Source organism: Melanotaenia boesemani, chromosome 6 (assembly GCF_017639745.1).
Source record: "Melanotaenia boesemani isolate fMelBoe1 chromosome 6, fMelBoe1.pri, whole genome shotgun sequence".
Lineage (NCBI taxonomy): Eukaryota > Metazoa > Chordata > Actinopteri > Atheriniformes > Melanotaeniidae > Melanotaenia > Melanotaenia boesemani.
In genome coordinates this window covers 38,599,146-38,611,800 of record NC_055687.1, presented here as the reverse complement: position 1 = coordinate 38,611,800, position 12,655 = coordinate 38,599,146, and the positions used below count along the sequence as shown (strand labels likewise).

At 41.7% G+C, this 12,655-nt stretch overlaps 1 protein-coding gene across 1 annotated transcript in view; it reads right to left on the bottom strand.

Moving 5' to 3' along the window:
• Positions 1–7,134: 7,134 nt before the first annotated feature.
• sacm1lb (SAC1 like phosphatidylinositide phosphatase b) overlaps positions 7,135–12,655 on the bottom strand; it is a 38,813-nt gene continuing 33,292 nt past the window's right edge. The window contains exons 17-20 of the mRNA XM_041988168.1: positions 9,201–9,294; positions 8,064–8,156; positions 7,936–7,993; positions 7,135–7,865 (exon numbers count right to left, since the gene is read on the bottom strand). Of these exons, the coding sequence (XP_041844102.1) occupies positions 7,729–7,865; positions 7,936–7,993; positions 8,064–8,156; positions 9,201–9,294 (382 nt within the window). The 3' untranslated portion in view covers positions 7,135–7,728. The remainder of the gene's footprint in view (positions 7,866–7,935; positions 7,994–8,063; positions 8,157–9,200; positions 9,295–12,655) is intronic.

The window sequence follows — 12,655 nt, the reverse complement described above, 5'->3', positions numbered from 1 at the left end:
AACACGCCAGTCAGGAGATTTATTCTGTTTATAAACCGTTACGTACCATTAATAACACGCCAGTCTGGAGTTTTATTCTGTTTATAAACCGTTACGTACAATTGATAACACGCCAGTCAGGAGATTTATTCCGTTTATAAACCCTTACGTACCATTAATAACACGCCAGTCTGGAGTTTTATTCTGCTTATAAACCGTTACGTACCATTAATAACACGCCAGTCTGGAGTTTTATTCTGTTTATAAACCATTACGTACCATTAATAACACGCCAGTCTGGAGTTTTATTCTGTTTATAAACCGTTACGTACCATTAATAGCACGCCAGTTAAGGAGGTTTATTCCGTTTATAAACCCTTACGTACCATTAATAACACGCCAGTCTGGAGTTTTATTCTTTGTATAAACCGTTACGTACAATTAATAACACGCCAGTCAGTAGTTTTATTCTGTTTATAAACCCTTACGTACCATTAATAACACGCCAGTCAGGAGACTTATTCCGTTTATAAACCGTTACGTACCATTAATAACACGCCAGTGTGGAGTTTTATTCCGTTTATAAACCATTACGTACCATTAATAACACGCCATTCAGGAGATTTATTCCGCTTATGAACCCTTACGTACCATTAATAACACGCCGGTCAGGAGTTTTATTCTGTTTATGAACCCTTACGTACAATTAATAACATGCCAGTTTGGAGTTTTATTCTGTTTATAAACCGTTACGTACCATTAATAACACGCCAGTCAGGAGTTTCATTCTGTTTATAAACCGTTACGTACCATTGATAACACGCCAGTCAGGAGACTTATTCCGTTTATAAACCGTAACGTACCATTAATAACACGCCAGTCAGGAGATTTATTCCGCTTATTAACCCTTACGTACCATTAATAACACGCCGGTCAGGAGTTTTATTCTGTTTATAAACCCTTACTTACCTTCAATAACACGCCTGTCTGGAGATTTATTCCGTTTATAAACCCTTACGTACCATTAATAACACGCCAGTCTGGAGTTTTATTCTGCTTATAAACCGTTACGTACCATTAATAACACGCCAGTCTGGAGTTTTATTCTGTTTATAAAACCGTTACGTACCAATTAATAACACGCCAGTCTGAAGTTTCATTCCGTTTATAAACCGTTACGTACCATTAATAACACGCCAGTCTAGGAGTTTATTCGTTTATAAACCGTTACGTACCATTAATAACACGCCAGTCTGGAGTTTTATTCCGTTTATAAACCGTTACGTACCATTAATAACACGCCAGTCTGGAGTTTTATTCCTGTTTATAAACCGTTACGTACCATTAATAACACGCCAGTCAGGAGATTTATTCCGTTTATAAACCGTTACGTACCATTAATAACACACCAGTCAGGATATTTATTCTGTTTATAAACCTTTACGTACCATTAATAACATCCCAGTCAGGAGATTTATTCTGTTTATAAACCCTTACGTACCATTAATAACACGCCAGTCTGGAGTTTTATTCTGTGTATAAACCGTTACGTACAATTAATAACACGCCAGTCTGGAGTTTTATTCCGTTTATAAACCGTTACGTACCATTAATAACACGCCAGTCAGGAGATTTATTCTGTTTATAAACCGTTACGTACCATTAATAACACGGCAGTCAGGAGATTTATTCTGTTTATAAACCCTTACGTACCATTAATAACACGCCAGTCTGGATGAACCCTTACGTACCATTAATAACACGCCAGTCAGGAGTTTTATTCTGTTTATAAACCGTTACGTACCATTAATAACACGCCAGTCAGGAGATTTATTCTGTTTATAAACCGTTACGTACCATTAATAACACGCCAGTCTGGAGTTTTATTCTGTTTATAAACCGTTACGTACCATTAATAACACGCCAGTCAGGAGTTTTATTCTGTTTATAAACCGTTACGTACCATTAATAACACGCCAGTCTGGAGTTTTATTCCGTTTATAAACCCGTTACGTACCATTAATAACACTATAGTCAGGAGATTTATTCTGTTTATAAACCGTTACGTACCATTAATAACACGCCAGTCATGGAGTTTTATTCTGTTTATAAACCGTTACGTACCATTAATAACACGCCAGTCTGGAGTTTTATTCTGTTTATAAACCGTTACGTACCATTAATAACACGCCAGTCTGGAGTTTTATTCTGTGTATAAACCGTTACGTACCATTAATAACACGCCAGTCTGGAGTTTTATTCTGTTTATAAACCGTTACGTACCATTAATAACACGCCAGTCTGGAGTCTTATTCTGTTTATGAACCGTTACGTACCATTAATAACACGCCAGTCTGAAGTTTCATTCCGTTTATAAACCGTTACGTACAATTAATAACACGCCAGTCTGGAGTTTTATTCTTTTTATAAACCGTTACGTACCATTAATAACACGCCAGTCTGGAGTTTCATTCCGTTTATAAACCGTTACGTACCATTAATAACACGCCAGTCTGGAGTTTTATTCCGTTTATAAACCGTTACGTACCATTAATAACACGCCAGTCTGGAGTTTCATTCCGTTTATAAACCGTTACGTACCATTAATAACACACCAGTCTGGAGTTTCATTCCGTTTATAAACCGTTACGTACCATTAATAACACGCCAGTCAGGAGATTTATTTTATTTATAAACCGTTACGTACCATTAATAACACGCCAGTCTGGAGTTTTATTCCGTTTATAAACCCTTACGTACCGTTAATAACACTATAGTCAGGAGATTTATTCTGTTTATAAACCGTTACGTACCATTAATAACACGCCAGTCAGGAGTTTTATTCTGTTTATAAACCGTTACGTACAATTAATAGCACACCACTCAGGATATTTATTCTGTTTATAAACCTTTACGTACCATTAATAACATGCCAGTCAGGAGATTTATTCTGTTTATAAACCCTTACGTACCGTTAATAACACTATAGTCAGGAGATTTATTCTGTTTATAAACTGTTACGTACCGTTAATAACACTATAGTCAGGAGATTTATTCTGTTTATAAACTGTTACGTACCATTAATAACACGCCAGTCTGGAGTTTTATTCTGTGTATAAACCGTTACGTACAATTAATAACACACCACTCAGGATATTTATTCTGTTTATAAACCTTTACGTACCATTAATAACATGCCAGTCAGGAGATTTATTCTGTTTATAAACCCTTACGTACCATTAATAACACGCCAGTCTGGAGTTTTATTCTGTGTATAAACCGTTACGTACAATTAATAACACGCCAGTCTGGAGTTTTATTCCGTTTATAAACCGTTACATACCATTAATAACACGCCACTCAGGAGATTTATTCTGTTTATAAACCGTTAGGTACCACTAATAACACGGCAGTCAGGAGACTTATTCCGTTCTAACCTAACGTACCATTTATTCTGTTTATAAACCGTTAGGTACCACTAATAACACGGCAGTCAGGAGACTTATTCCGTTTCTAAACCCTTACGTACCATTAATAACACGCCAGTCTGGAGTTTTATTCTGTTTATAAACCGTTACGTACCATTAATAACACGCCAGTCTGGAGTTTTATTCTGTTTATAAACCGTTACGTACCATTGATAACACGCCAGTCAGGAGATTTATTCTGTTTATAAACCCTTACGTACCATTAATAACACGCCAGTCTGGAGTTTTATTCTGTTCATAAACCGTTACGTACAATTGATAACACGCCAGTCAGGAGATTTATTCCGTTTATAAACCCTTACGTACCATTAATAACACGCCAGTCTGGAGTTTTATTCTGTTTATAAACCATTACGTACCATTAATAACACGCCAGTCTGGAGTTTTATTCTGTTTATAAACCGTTACGTACCATTAATAACACGCCAGTCTGGAGTTTTATTCTGTTTATAAACCGTTACGTACCATTAATAGCACGCCAGTTAAGGAGGTTTATTCCGTTTATAAACCCTTACGTACCATTAATAACACGCCAGTCTGGAGTTTTATTCTTTGTATAAACCGTTACGTACAATTAATAACACGCCAGTCAGTAGTTTTATTCTGTTTATAAACCCTTACGTACCATTAATAACACGCCAGTCAGGAGACTTATTCCGTTTATAAACCGTTACGTACCATTAATAACACGCCAGTGTGGAGTTTTATTCCGTTTATAAACCATTACGTACCATTAATAACACGCCATTCAGGAGATTTATTCCGCTTATGAACCCTTACGTACCATTAATAACACGCCGGTCAGGAGTTTTATTCTGTTTATGAACCCTTACGTACAATTAATAACATGCCAGTTTGGAGTTTTATTCTGTTTATAAACCGTTACGTACCATTAATAACACGCCAGTCAGGAGTTTCATTCTGTTTATAAACCGTTACGTACCATTGATAACACGCCAGTCAGGAGACTTATTCCGTTTATAAACCGTAACGTACCATTAATAACACGCCAGTCAGGAGATTTATTCCGCTTATTAACCCTTACGTACCATTAATAACACGCCGGTCAGGAGTTTTATTCTGTTTATAAACCCTTACTTACCTTCAATAACACGCCTGTCTGGAGATTTATTCCGTTTATAAACCCTTACGTACCATTAATAACACTATAGTCAGGAGATTTATTCTGTTTATAAACCGTTACGTACCATTAATAACACGCCAGTCAGGAGTTTTATTCTGTTTATAAACCGTTACGTACCATTAATAACACGCCAGTCTGGAGTTTTATTCTGTGTATAAACCGTTACGTACCATTAATAACACGCCAGTCTGGAGTTTTATTCCGTTTAAAAGCCCTTACGTACCATTAATAACACTATAGTCAGGAGATTTATTCTGTTTATAAACCGTTACGTACCATTAATAACACGCCAGTCAGGAGTTTTATTCTGTTTATAAACCGTTACGTACCATTAATAACACGCCAGTCTGGAGTTTTATTCTGTTTATAAACCGTTACGTACCATTAATAACACGCCAGTCTGGAGTTTTATTCTGTGTATAAACCGTTACGTACCATTAATAACACGCCAGTCTGGAGTTTTATTCTGTTTATAAACCGTTACGTACCATTAATAACACGCCAGTCTGGAGTTTTATTCTGTTTATGAACCGTTACGTACCATTAATAACACGCCAGTCTGAAGTTTCATTCCGTTTATAAACCGTTACGTACAATTAATAACACGCCAGTCTGGAGTTTTATTCTTTTTATAAACCGTTACGTACCATTAATAACACGCCAGTCTGGAGTTTCATTCCGTTTATAAACCGTTACGTACCATTAATAACACGCCAGTCTGGAGTTTTATTCCGTTTATAAACCGTTACGTACCATTAATAACACGCCAGTCTGGAGTTTCATTCCGTTTATAAACCGTTACGTACCATTAATAACACACCAGTCTGGAGTTTCATTCCGTTTATAAACCGTTACGTACCATTAATAACACGCCAGTCAGGAGATTTATTTTATTTATAAACCGTTACGTACCATTAATAACACGCCAGTCTGGAGTTTCATTCCCTTTATAAACCGTTACGTACCATTAATAACACGCCAGTCTGGAGTTTCATTCTTTTTATAAACCGTTATGTACAATTAATAACACGCCAGTCTGGAGTTTCATTCCGTTTATAAACCGTTACGTACCATTAATAACACGCCAGTCTGGAGTTTTATTCTGTTTATAAACCGTTACGTACCATTAATAACACGCCAGTCTGGAGTTTTATTCTGTGTATAAACCGTTACGTACCATTAATAACACGCCAGTCTGGAGTTTTATTCTGTTTATAAACCGTTACGTACCATTAATAACACGCCAGTCTGGAGTTTTATTCTGTTTATGAACCGTTACGTACCATTAATAACACGCCAGTCTGAAGTTTCATTCCGTTTATAAACCGTTACGTACAATTAATAACACGCCAGTCTGGAGTTTTATTCTTTTTATAAACCGTTACGTACCATTAATAACACGCCAGTCTGGAGTTTCATTCCGTTTATAAACCGTTACGTACCATTAATAACACGCCAGTCTGGAGTTTTATTCCGTTTATAAACCGTTACGTACCATTAATAACACGCCAGTCTGGAGTTTCATTCCGTTTATAAACCGTTACGTACCATTAATAACACACCAGTCTGGAGTTTCATTCCGTTTATAAACCGTTACGTACCATTAATAACACGCCAGTCAGGAGATTTATTTTATTTATAAACCGTTACGTACCATTAATAACACGCCAGTCTGGAGTTTCATTCCCTTTATAAACCGTTACGTACCATTAATAACACGCCAGTCTGGAGTTTCATTCTTTTTATAAACCGTTATGTACAATTAATAACACGCCAGTCTGGAGTTTCATTCCGTTTATAAACCGTTACGTACCATTAATAACACGCCAGTCTGGAGATTTATTCCATTTATTAACCGTTACGTCCCATTAATAACACGCCAGTCTGGAGTTTCATTCCGTTTATAAACCGTTACGTACCATTAATAACACGCCAGTCTGGAGTTTCATTCCGTTTATAAACCGTTACGTACAATTAATAACACGCCAGTCTGGAGTTTCATTCCGTTTATAAACCGTTACGTACCATTAATAACACGCCAGTCTGGAGTTTTATTCTTTTTATAAACCGTTACGTACAATTAATAACACGCCAGTCTGGAGTTTCGTTCTGTTTATAAACCGTTACGTACCATTAATAACACGCCAGTCAAGGAGTTTTATTCCATTTATTAACCGTTACGTACCATTAATAACACGCCAGTCTGGAGTTTCATTCCGTTTATAAACCGTTACGTACCATTAATAACACGCCAGTCTGGAGTTTCATTCTTTTTATAAACCGTTACGTACAATTAATAACACGCCAGTCTGGAGTTTCGTTCTGTTTATAAACCGTTACGTACCATTAATAACACGCCAGTCAGGAGTTTCATTCTTTTTATAAACCGTTACGTACAATTAATAACACGCCAGTCTGGAGTTTTGTTCTGTTTATAAACCGTTACGTACCATTAATAACACGCCAGTCAGGAGATTTATTCCGTTTATAAACCGTTATGTACCATTAATAACACGCCAGTCAGGAGTTTTATTCTCTGTTTATAAGAACTTAATAAATAATAAAGAAATTTATAAATATGTCCGGCTCTGTCAGTTATATAGAAAGCGTTTAGTTTCCTTCAGATAAATTTAACATCAGAAAGTTTACAACATGTTTAACTGTTTACAGCTGACTGTGTTCTGCACTCCATGTTCCCTTCATGAACTTGATGGACTTCCAGAGAAAAGTTGCTTGACTCTGGAAGCTGAGATGCATCCTGAAGCTCAGCTTGGATCGAAGAACGATCAATAGACTGCTTTGATTGATTCTGATAAGGACAGAGGAATCCAAGAGGAAATCATGTACCGCATCGGCCTGATGGTGAAGCATCTGTTTAGGGAATAACAGAGTTCCTGCAGTGTTCCTTTGGAAGTCCGGTGCTTCAGGTCTGGTCTGTTTCGTGTGGACAGCAGCAGGTCCTGATCTCTGAGTCTGCGTGGTCCGTTACCCATCATCCTCCTGTTCCTGTCAGTAGAGGCTCCAGGCCTGCTGATGCCGATGGTGTAGAAGAAGTGATGAAGAGAAGGACGAGGTGACGAGCTCTCCAGGGCCGAGCTGCTTTCCACACGCACACATTCAGTCCAGCTTCTCTTTCTGGACCAGCCTGGGGGCGTCGACAAAGTCCCGTCCGTTAAAGAGGATGAGGCCGCCCGTCACGATGCTGGCCGTCCCCCAGAACAGGATGTAGGCCAGAGTCTCCGTCCACGTGTCACCTGCCAGGAGACATTCATTCATTCATTCATCCAATCAGGTGAAAGCTGTGCGGTCACATGTTTGTCTTACCAGCCATCAGCAGGCAGATGATGCACATGGAAAAAGCTACCACCATGATGATGGGCAGCTGGAGAAAGAAGAAGCCTGAATCAGAACAAATATGTGAGAACAAACCCACTGGATGATTTTTTTCTTACCGTCAGAAACTTCCAGTCCTTTAGGTCATGCAGAGGGGTGACCCAGTCGGCTTCATCCACAGCGTAGTTCCCCAGAAACAGGTCGATCGAGTCCTGCATGGATACACGGAACACCACAGCTTCACACAAACATTTTAGTCTTTAAAATGTCAGCTTTCTGCCCACGGAGGAGCGCAGAGAAGCCGCAAACTTGGCCTGATCCCGGCCACCGAACCACAGGAGCTCAGATTCTGGTCTTCATCTTTACAGCTTTACTCACGCTGACAGTCACCTCCCAATCCTCCTTTTCCGGCTGTGAACCTTCCTCCTCCTCCTCCTCCGGCTGTTAACCTTCCTCCTCCTCCTCTTCCGGCTGTGAACCTTCCTCCTCCTCTTCCGGCTGTGAACCCTCCTCCTCCTCCTCCGGCTGTTAACCTTCCTCCTCCTCCTCCTCCTCTTCCGGCTGTGAACCTTCCTCCTCCTCTTCCGGCTGTGAAACTTCCTCCTCCTCCTCTTCCGGCTGTGAACCTTCCTCCTCCTCTTCCGGCTGTGAACCTTCCTCCTCCTCTTCTGGCTGTGAACCTTCCTCCTCCTCCTCCTCTTCCGGCTGTGAACCTTCCTCCTCCTCCTCCTCCTCCTCCTCTTCCGGCTGTGAACCTTCCTCCTCCTCTTCTGGCTGTGAACCTTCCTCCTCCTCCTCCTCTTCCGGCTGTGAACCTTCCTCCTCCTCCTCCTCCTCCTCCTCCTCTTCCGGCTGTGAACCTTCCTCCCGTGTTCAGCTGCTGACAGGAAGGACCTCCAGTACAAATCATTGTTGGACCAGAAGAAGCCTCTGACTGAACACACTATTGTTTCCTCACTGCGTCCAGATCCATCCCCACACCAGAACCAGACCTTCTGGGTCAGTATGTTCGGGTTCTTTAAGTCAAGGTTAACTTTATTCACACAGAACATTGATAACAAAAGTTGGCCAAAGTGCTTCAGTCAAAAAACTTTACAGCAAGATAATAAAATAAATAATCAAAGATAAGAACCATAAAAGGAAGAATAAGAACAAGTGAAAGGAGATAAAAGAATAATAAAATCTAAATTTAGATGGTTAAAGTCGTGGTCATTTAACCCAGCAGTATTGATTGTGCTGCAGCTGTTTAGACTCACCTGTCTAAACCCGTCGGAGAAGTTGTTCTTGTAATATCGGATCATGGAGTTCCAGCCATCCATGAGCAGGCCCAGATAGGTTCTCCTTCCTGTCCTGAAACATCAACACAGGGATGGAAAGTAAAGACGTGTTCACAACACACTCAGATTGTGTAGCGTTGCTTCGTCCATAAACGTCCGGGGGGTGAGGGAAGTCATCTATGAATAGAGGCGGTGGTCTCAGGGACTGGACTCTCCTCCAGGAGGTCTCACAAACATCCCTGGGTTAGAGTTAGAATGGATCATGTGACCACAACAGTTTTTCTAATAATAACTTTTCATCTTTACTAGCTAGAGGTTTGCTAAGTAAAAATGAAGCAGAGTTGGCTCATAATGCTGCTGTGGAGCTGTACAGCTATAGGGAGACGTCTCCTTTCAGTAACACGTAACAACTAGACCTACTGTAGCTTCGCTTGGAATGAACAGGAAGAGAGAAATCCACGTCTGTCCAGGACCAAAAATATTAGCCTCGAGAAGCTGCTGCAGACGCGCCTTGTCATTATTATGTTATTATTACTGCATCTGTTATTATACGTTACCATTACAGATATATTTCTATGTTTTTAATTAGTTTTTATGCAACCATGTGATGTAATTATATGTCATTGTATGTTACTGTTAATTGCAAATGATCATCAATTAGCACACAGCACACAAGTCCACTGGCCCTCAGTGTTAAATGCAAACAACACACACTTCACAAACAGTCCGGAGGGTGAGGACAATGGGGACCTCTCACACCCCTGGGTGCCTCTGGGCTTCTGGGGCCCTGGACCCTTTGCTCTGGCTGTCCTGGAAGGCCGGTCCCTGGAGGGGTTGGCAGCAGCTGATCCTGGCCCAGCGGGGCCTGTGCCCCGTGACCACGGGGGGCTCTGGCTGGGGCCTTCCTTTTCCGCCCTCTGGGTGGGTCCGGGGTGGTCTTTGTGATGGGTGGCTTGGACTGGTACTCAGGGATAGCTGCTCTAGTCTGCCTCTAGCCTCTGTAGAGGCGTGGTCACATCTGCAGGATCACACTCATCACTGACCCTCCTCATTCCTCATCCTCTGCATGCTGACAGTCACTGAGTTGTCCAGTGGGTTTATATATATATACACACCTACAGAAGGAAGGTGGAGGATAAACTGAGTGAGAGCCGTATGAGGGAGGTCTGGGATGGTGTCAACACCATCAGATCAAAGGCCATAACAGTGGGGGGGACAGTGGAAGAAGCAAACAGGCTGAACATCTTCTTTAACCTCTTTGACCAGCCCACGGTCCCCCCTCCCCCACTGCAGTACACAACCTCCCTGACTTCATCCCCTGTGCAGCCCCCTGTCAACCTTTACCCCTCCCCCCACCTCAACACCCTCCACACATAACAGCTGAACAGGTGAGGGGAGAACTGAGGAAGCTCCACCCATGGAAAGCAGCAGGCCCTGACGGAGTGCCTCCTCGTCTGCTTAGGACCTGCGCTGCTGAACTGGGGGAACCACTCCAGCATGTCTTCAACCACAGTCTACAGCTGGGGAAAGTGTCTACCCTGTGGAAAACATCCTGTATTGTTCCAGTTCCAAAGAAAAACCGTCCTGGTGAGCTGAACGATTACAGACCGGTGGCACTTACATCCCAGCTGATGAAGACGATGGAACGGATCATCCTTAATCTCCTCATGCCCCAAGTGCAACAGGCCCAGGACCCCCTACAGTTTGCCTATCGCGCAGGTGTGGGTGTGGTGGATGCTATTCTCTACCTCCTACACCGTGTCCAAGTTCATCTGGATAAGGGGAGGGGCACAGTGAGGATCCTCTTCTTGGATTTTTCAAGTGCCTTCAACACAATCCAGCCCCTGATGCTTCTGGACAAACTGAGGGAGATGCAGGTGGACCCCTGCTTGGTGTCCTGGATTTGTAACTACCTCACAGAGAGACCGCAGTACGTCAGGCTAAAGGACATCACATCTGACACTGTTATTAGCAGCACAGGAGCACCCCAGGGGACGGTGCTGGCCCCCCTCCTCTTCACACTCTACACACTCTACACCTCAGACTTCTGTTGTACAGATCACCTGTACAAGAAGGGCCAAAGCCGTCTGTACTTCCTGCGAAGACTGGGATCTTTTAACATCTGCAGGAAACTCCTGTGGATGTTCTATCAGTCTGTGGTAGCTAGTACGCTTTTTTATGCTGTTGTCTGCTGGGGGGGGGGTAACATGACAAAAAGGTGTGCTAACAGGCTGGAAAAACTCATCAGGTGGGCGGGCTCTGTGGTTGGCATGAAGCTGGACTCCCTGGTGACAGTGGCAGAGAGGAGAACACTAAAAAAACTACTGGCTATTGTGAATGATGCCAGTCACCCTCTGCACACTGTCATCAGTGCACAGAGAAGCCTGACCAGTAACAGGCTGCTCCTCCCCAAGAGTAGGACCAACCGGCTCAGAGACTCCTTTGTCCCCCGAGCCATCAAACTGTACAACTCTGCATTAGGCAAGAGGGGGAGAAGGAGGGGGGAGAGGGAGGGGGGAGAAGGAGGGGGGAGAGGGAGGTGTGCAGTCCGCCTGATACAACACATGCACAATAACCCATACAAACAGTTGCAATAACTTATACGTGCAGTAGTGAACTGGGAATCTGTTCCACCTCTACTGTGTGCAATGCTTGTTTATATTGTTTTATTTAACTTATCTTATTGTTATTAATTGCATTCTATTTGTGCTTTTCTTGCACCTTGTTGCCTCTATTTTGCTTTGTACCTGTATTATTGTGTCTTGTGCTTGTCCTGCTTTACTGTTGGTGTTGTATTGCTGCTGGTACCCAAATTTCCCTGAGGGCTCTCTAAAGGGATTAATAAAGTATTTCTATTCTATTCTATTGTATATACTAAGAGATAATTATTTTTTCAGTTAGTATCTGGTTGGTGTTGTGCTACTTTCATGTTATGTCTTTTTGATTTGGTTATTATTTAAAAACTCTTAATGACTAGCAGCCCCGTTTTCAGTAAAAGTTGTCGGAAAGTTTCTGGTGTGTTCATGTACAAGTTTGTTGTCTGGTGATGGTGTGGATTGAAGAGTCGTTGCTTCTGTCTGTGATGTTTTTGTCTCCTTTCTTCTTTTCAGCAAGTGCATCTCTTGTGTGACTAAAGTTGAGGTGCACATTGTACTCTCAACTTAGTGGTAAAAGCAAAGAAACGGCTCTGGAAGGCTTTTGGAAATGACTTTCAACTCTCTCACTCAGCCTCACAGACATGGGGCAGGACTAAGGGATGCACTTTAACAGTTAACATCGGCCTATGAACCAAAAGGACGTGGAGTCAATTGAATGTTGTGCAGGGAAAGTGTTAAAGCCTCTGTAATCTTAAAGTTAGCGCCACCATGACTACTTCCAGATTTCTAACTAAAACATCTCTCCTCTCTGTGTCGTCGTAGTAGACGTAGACAGGG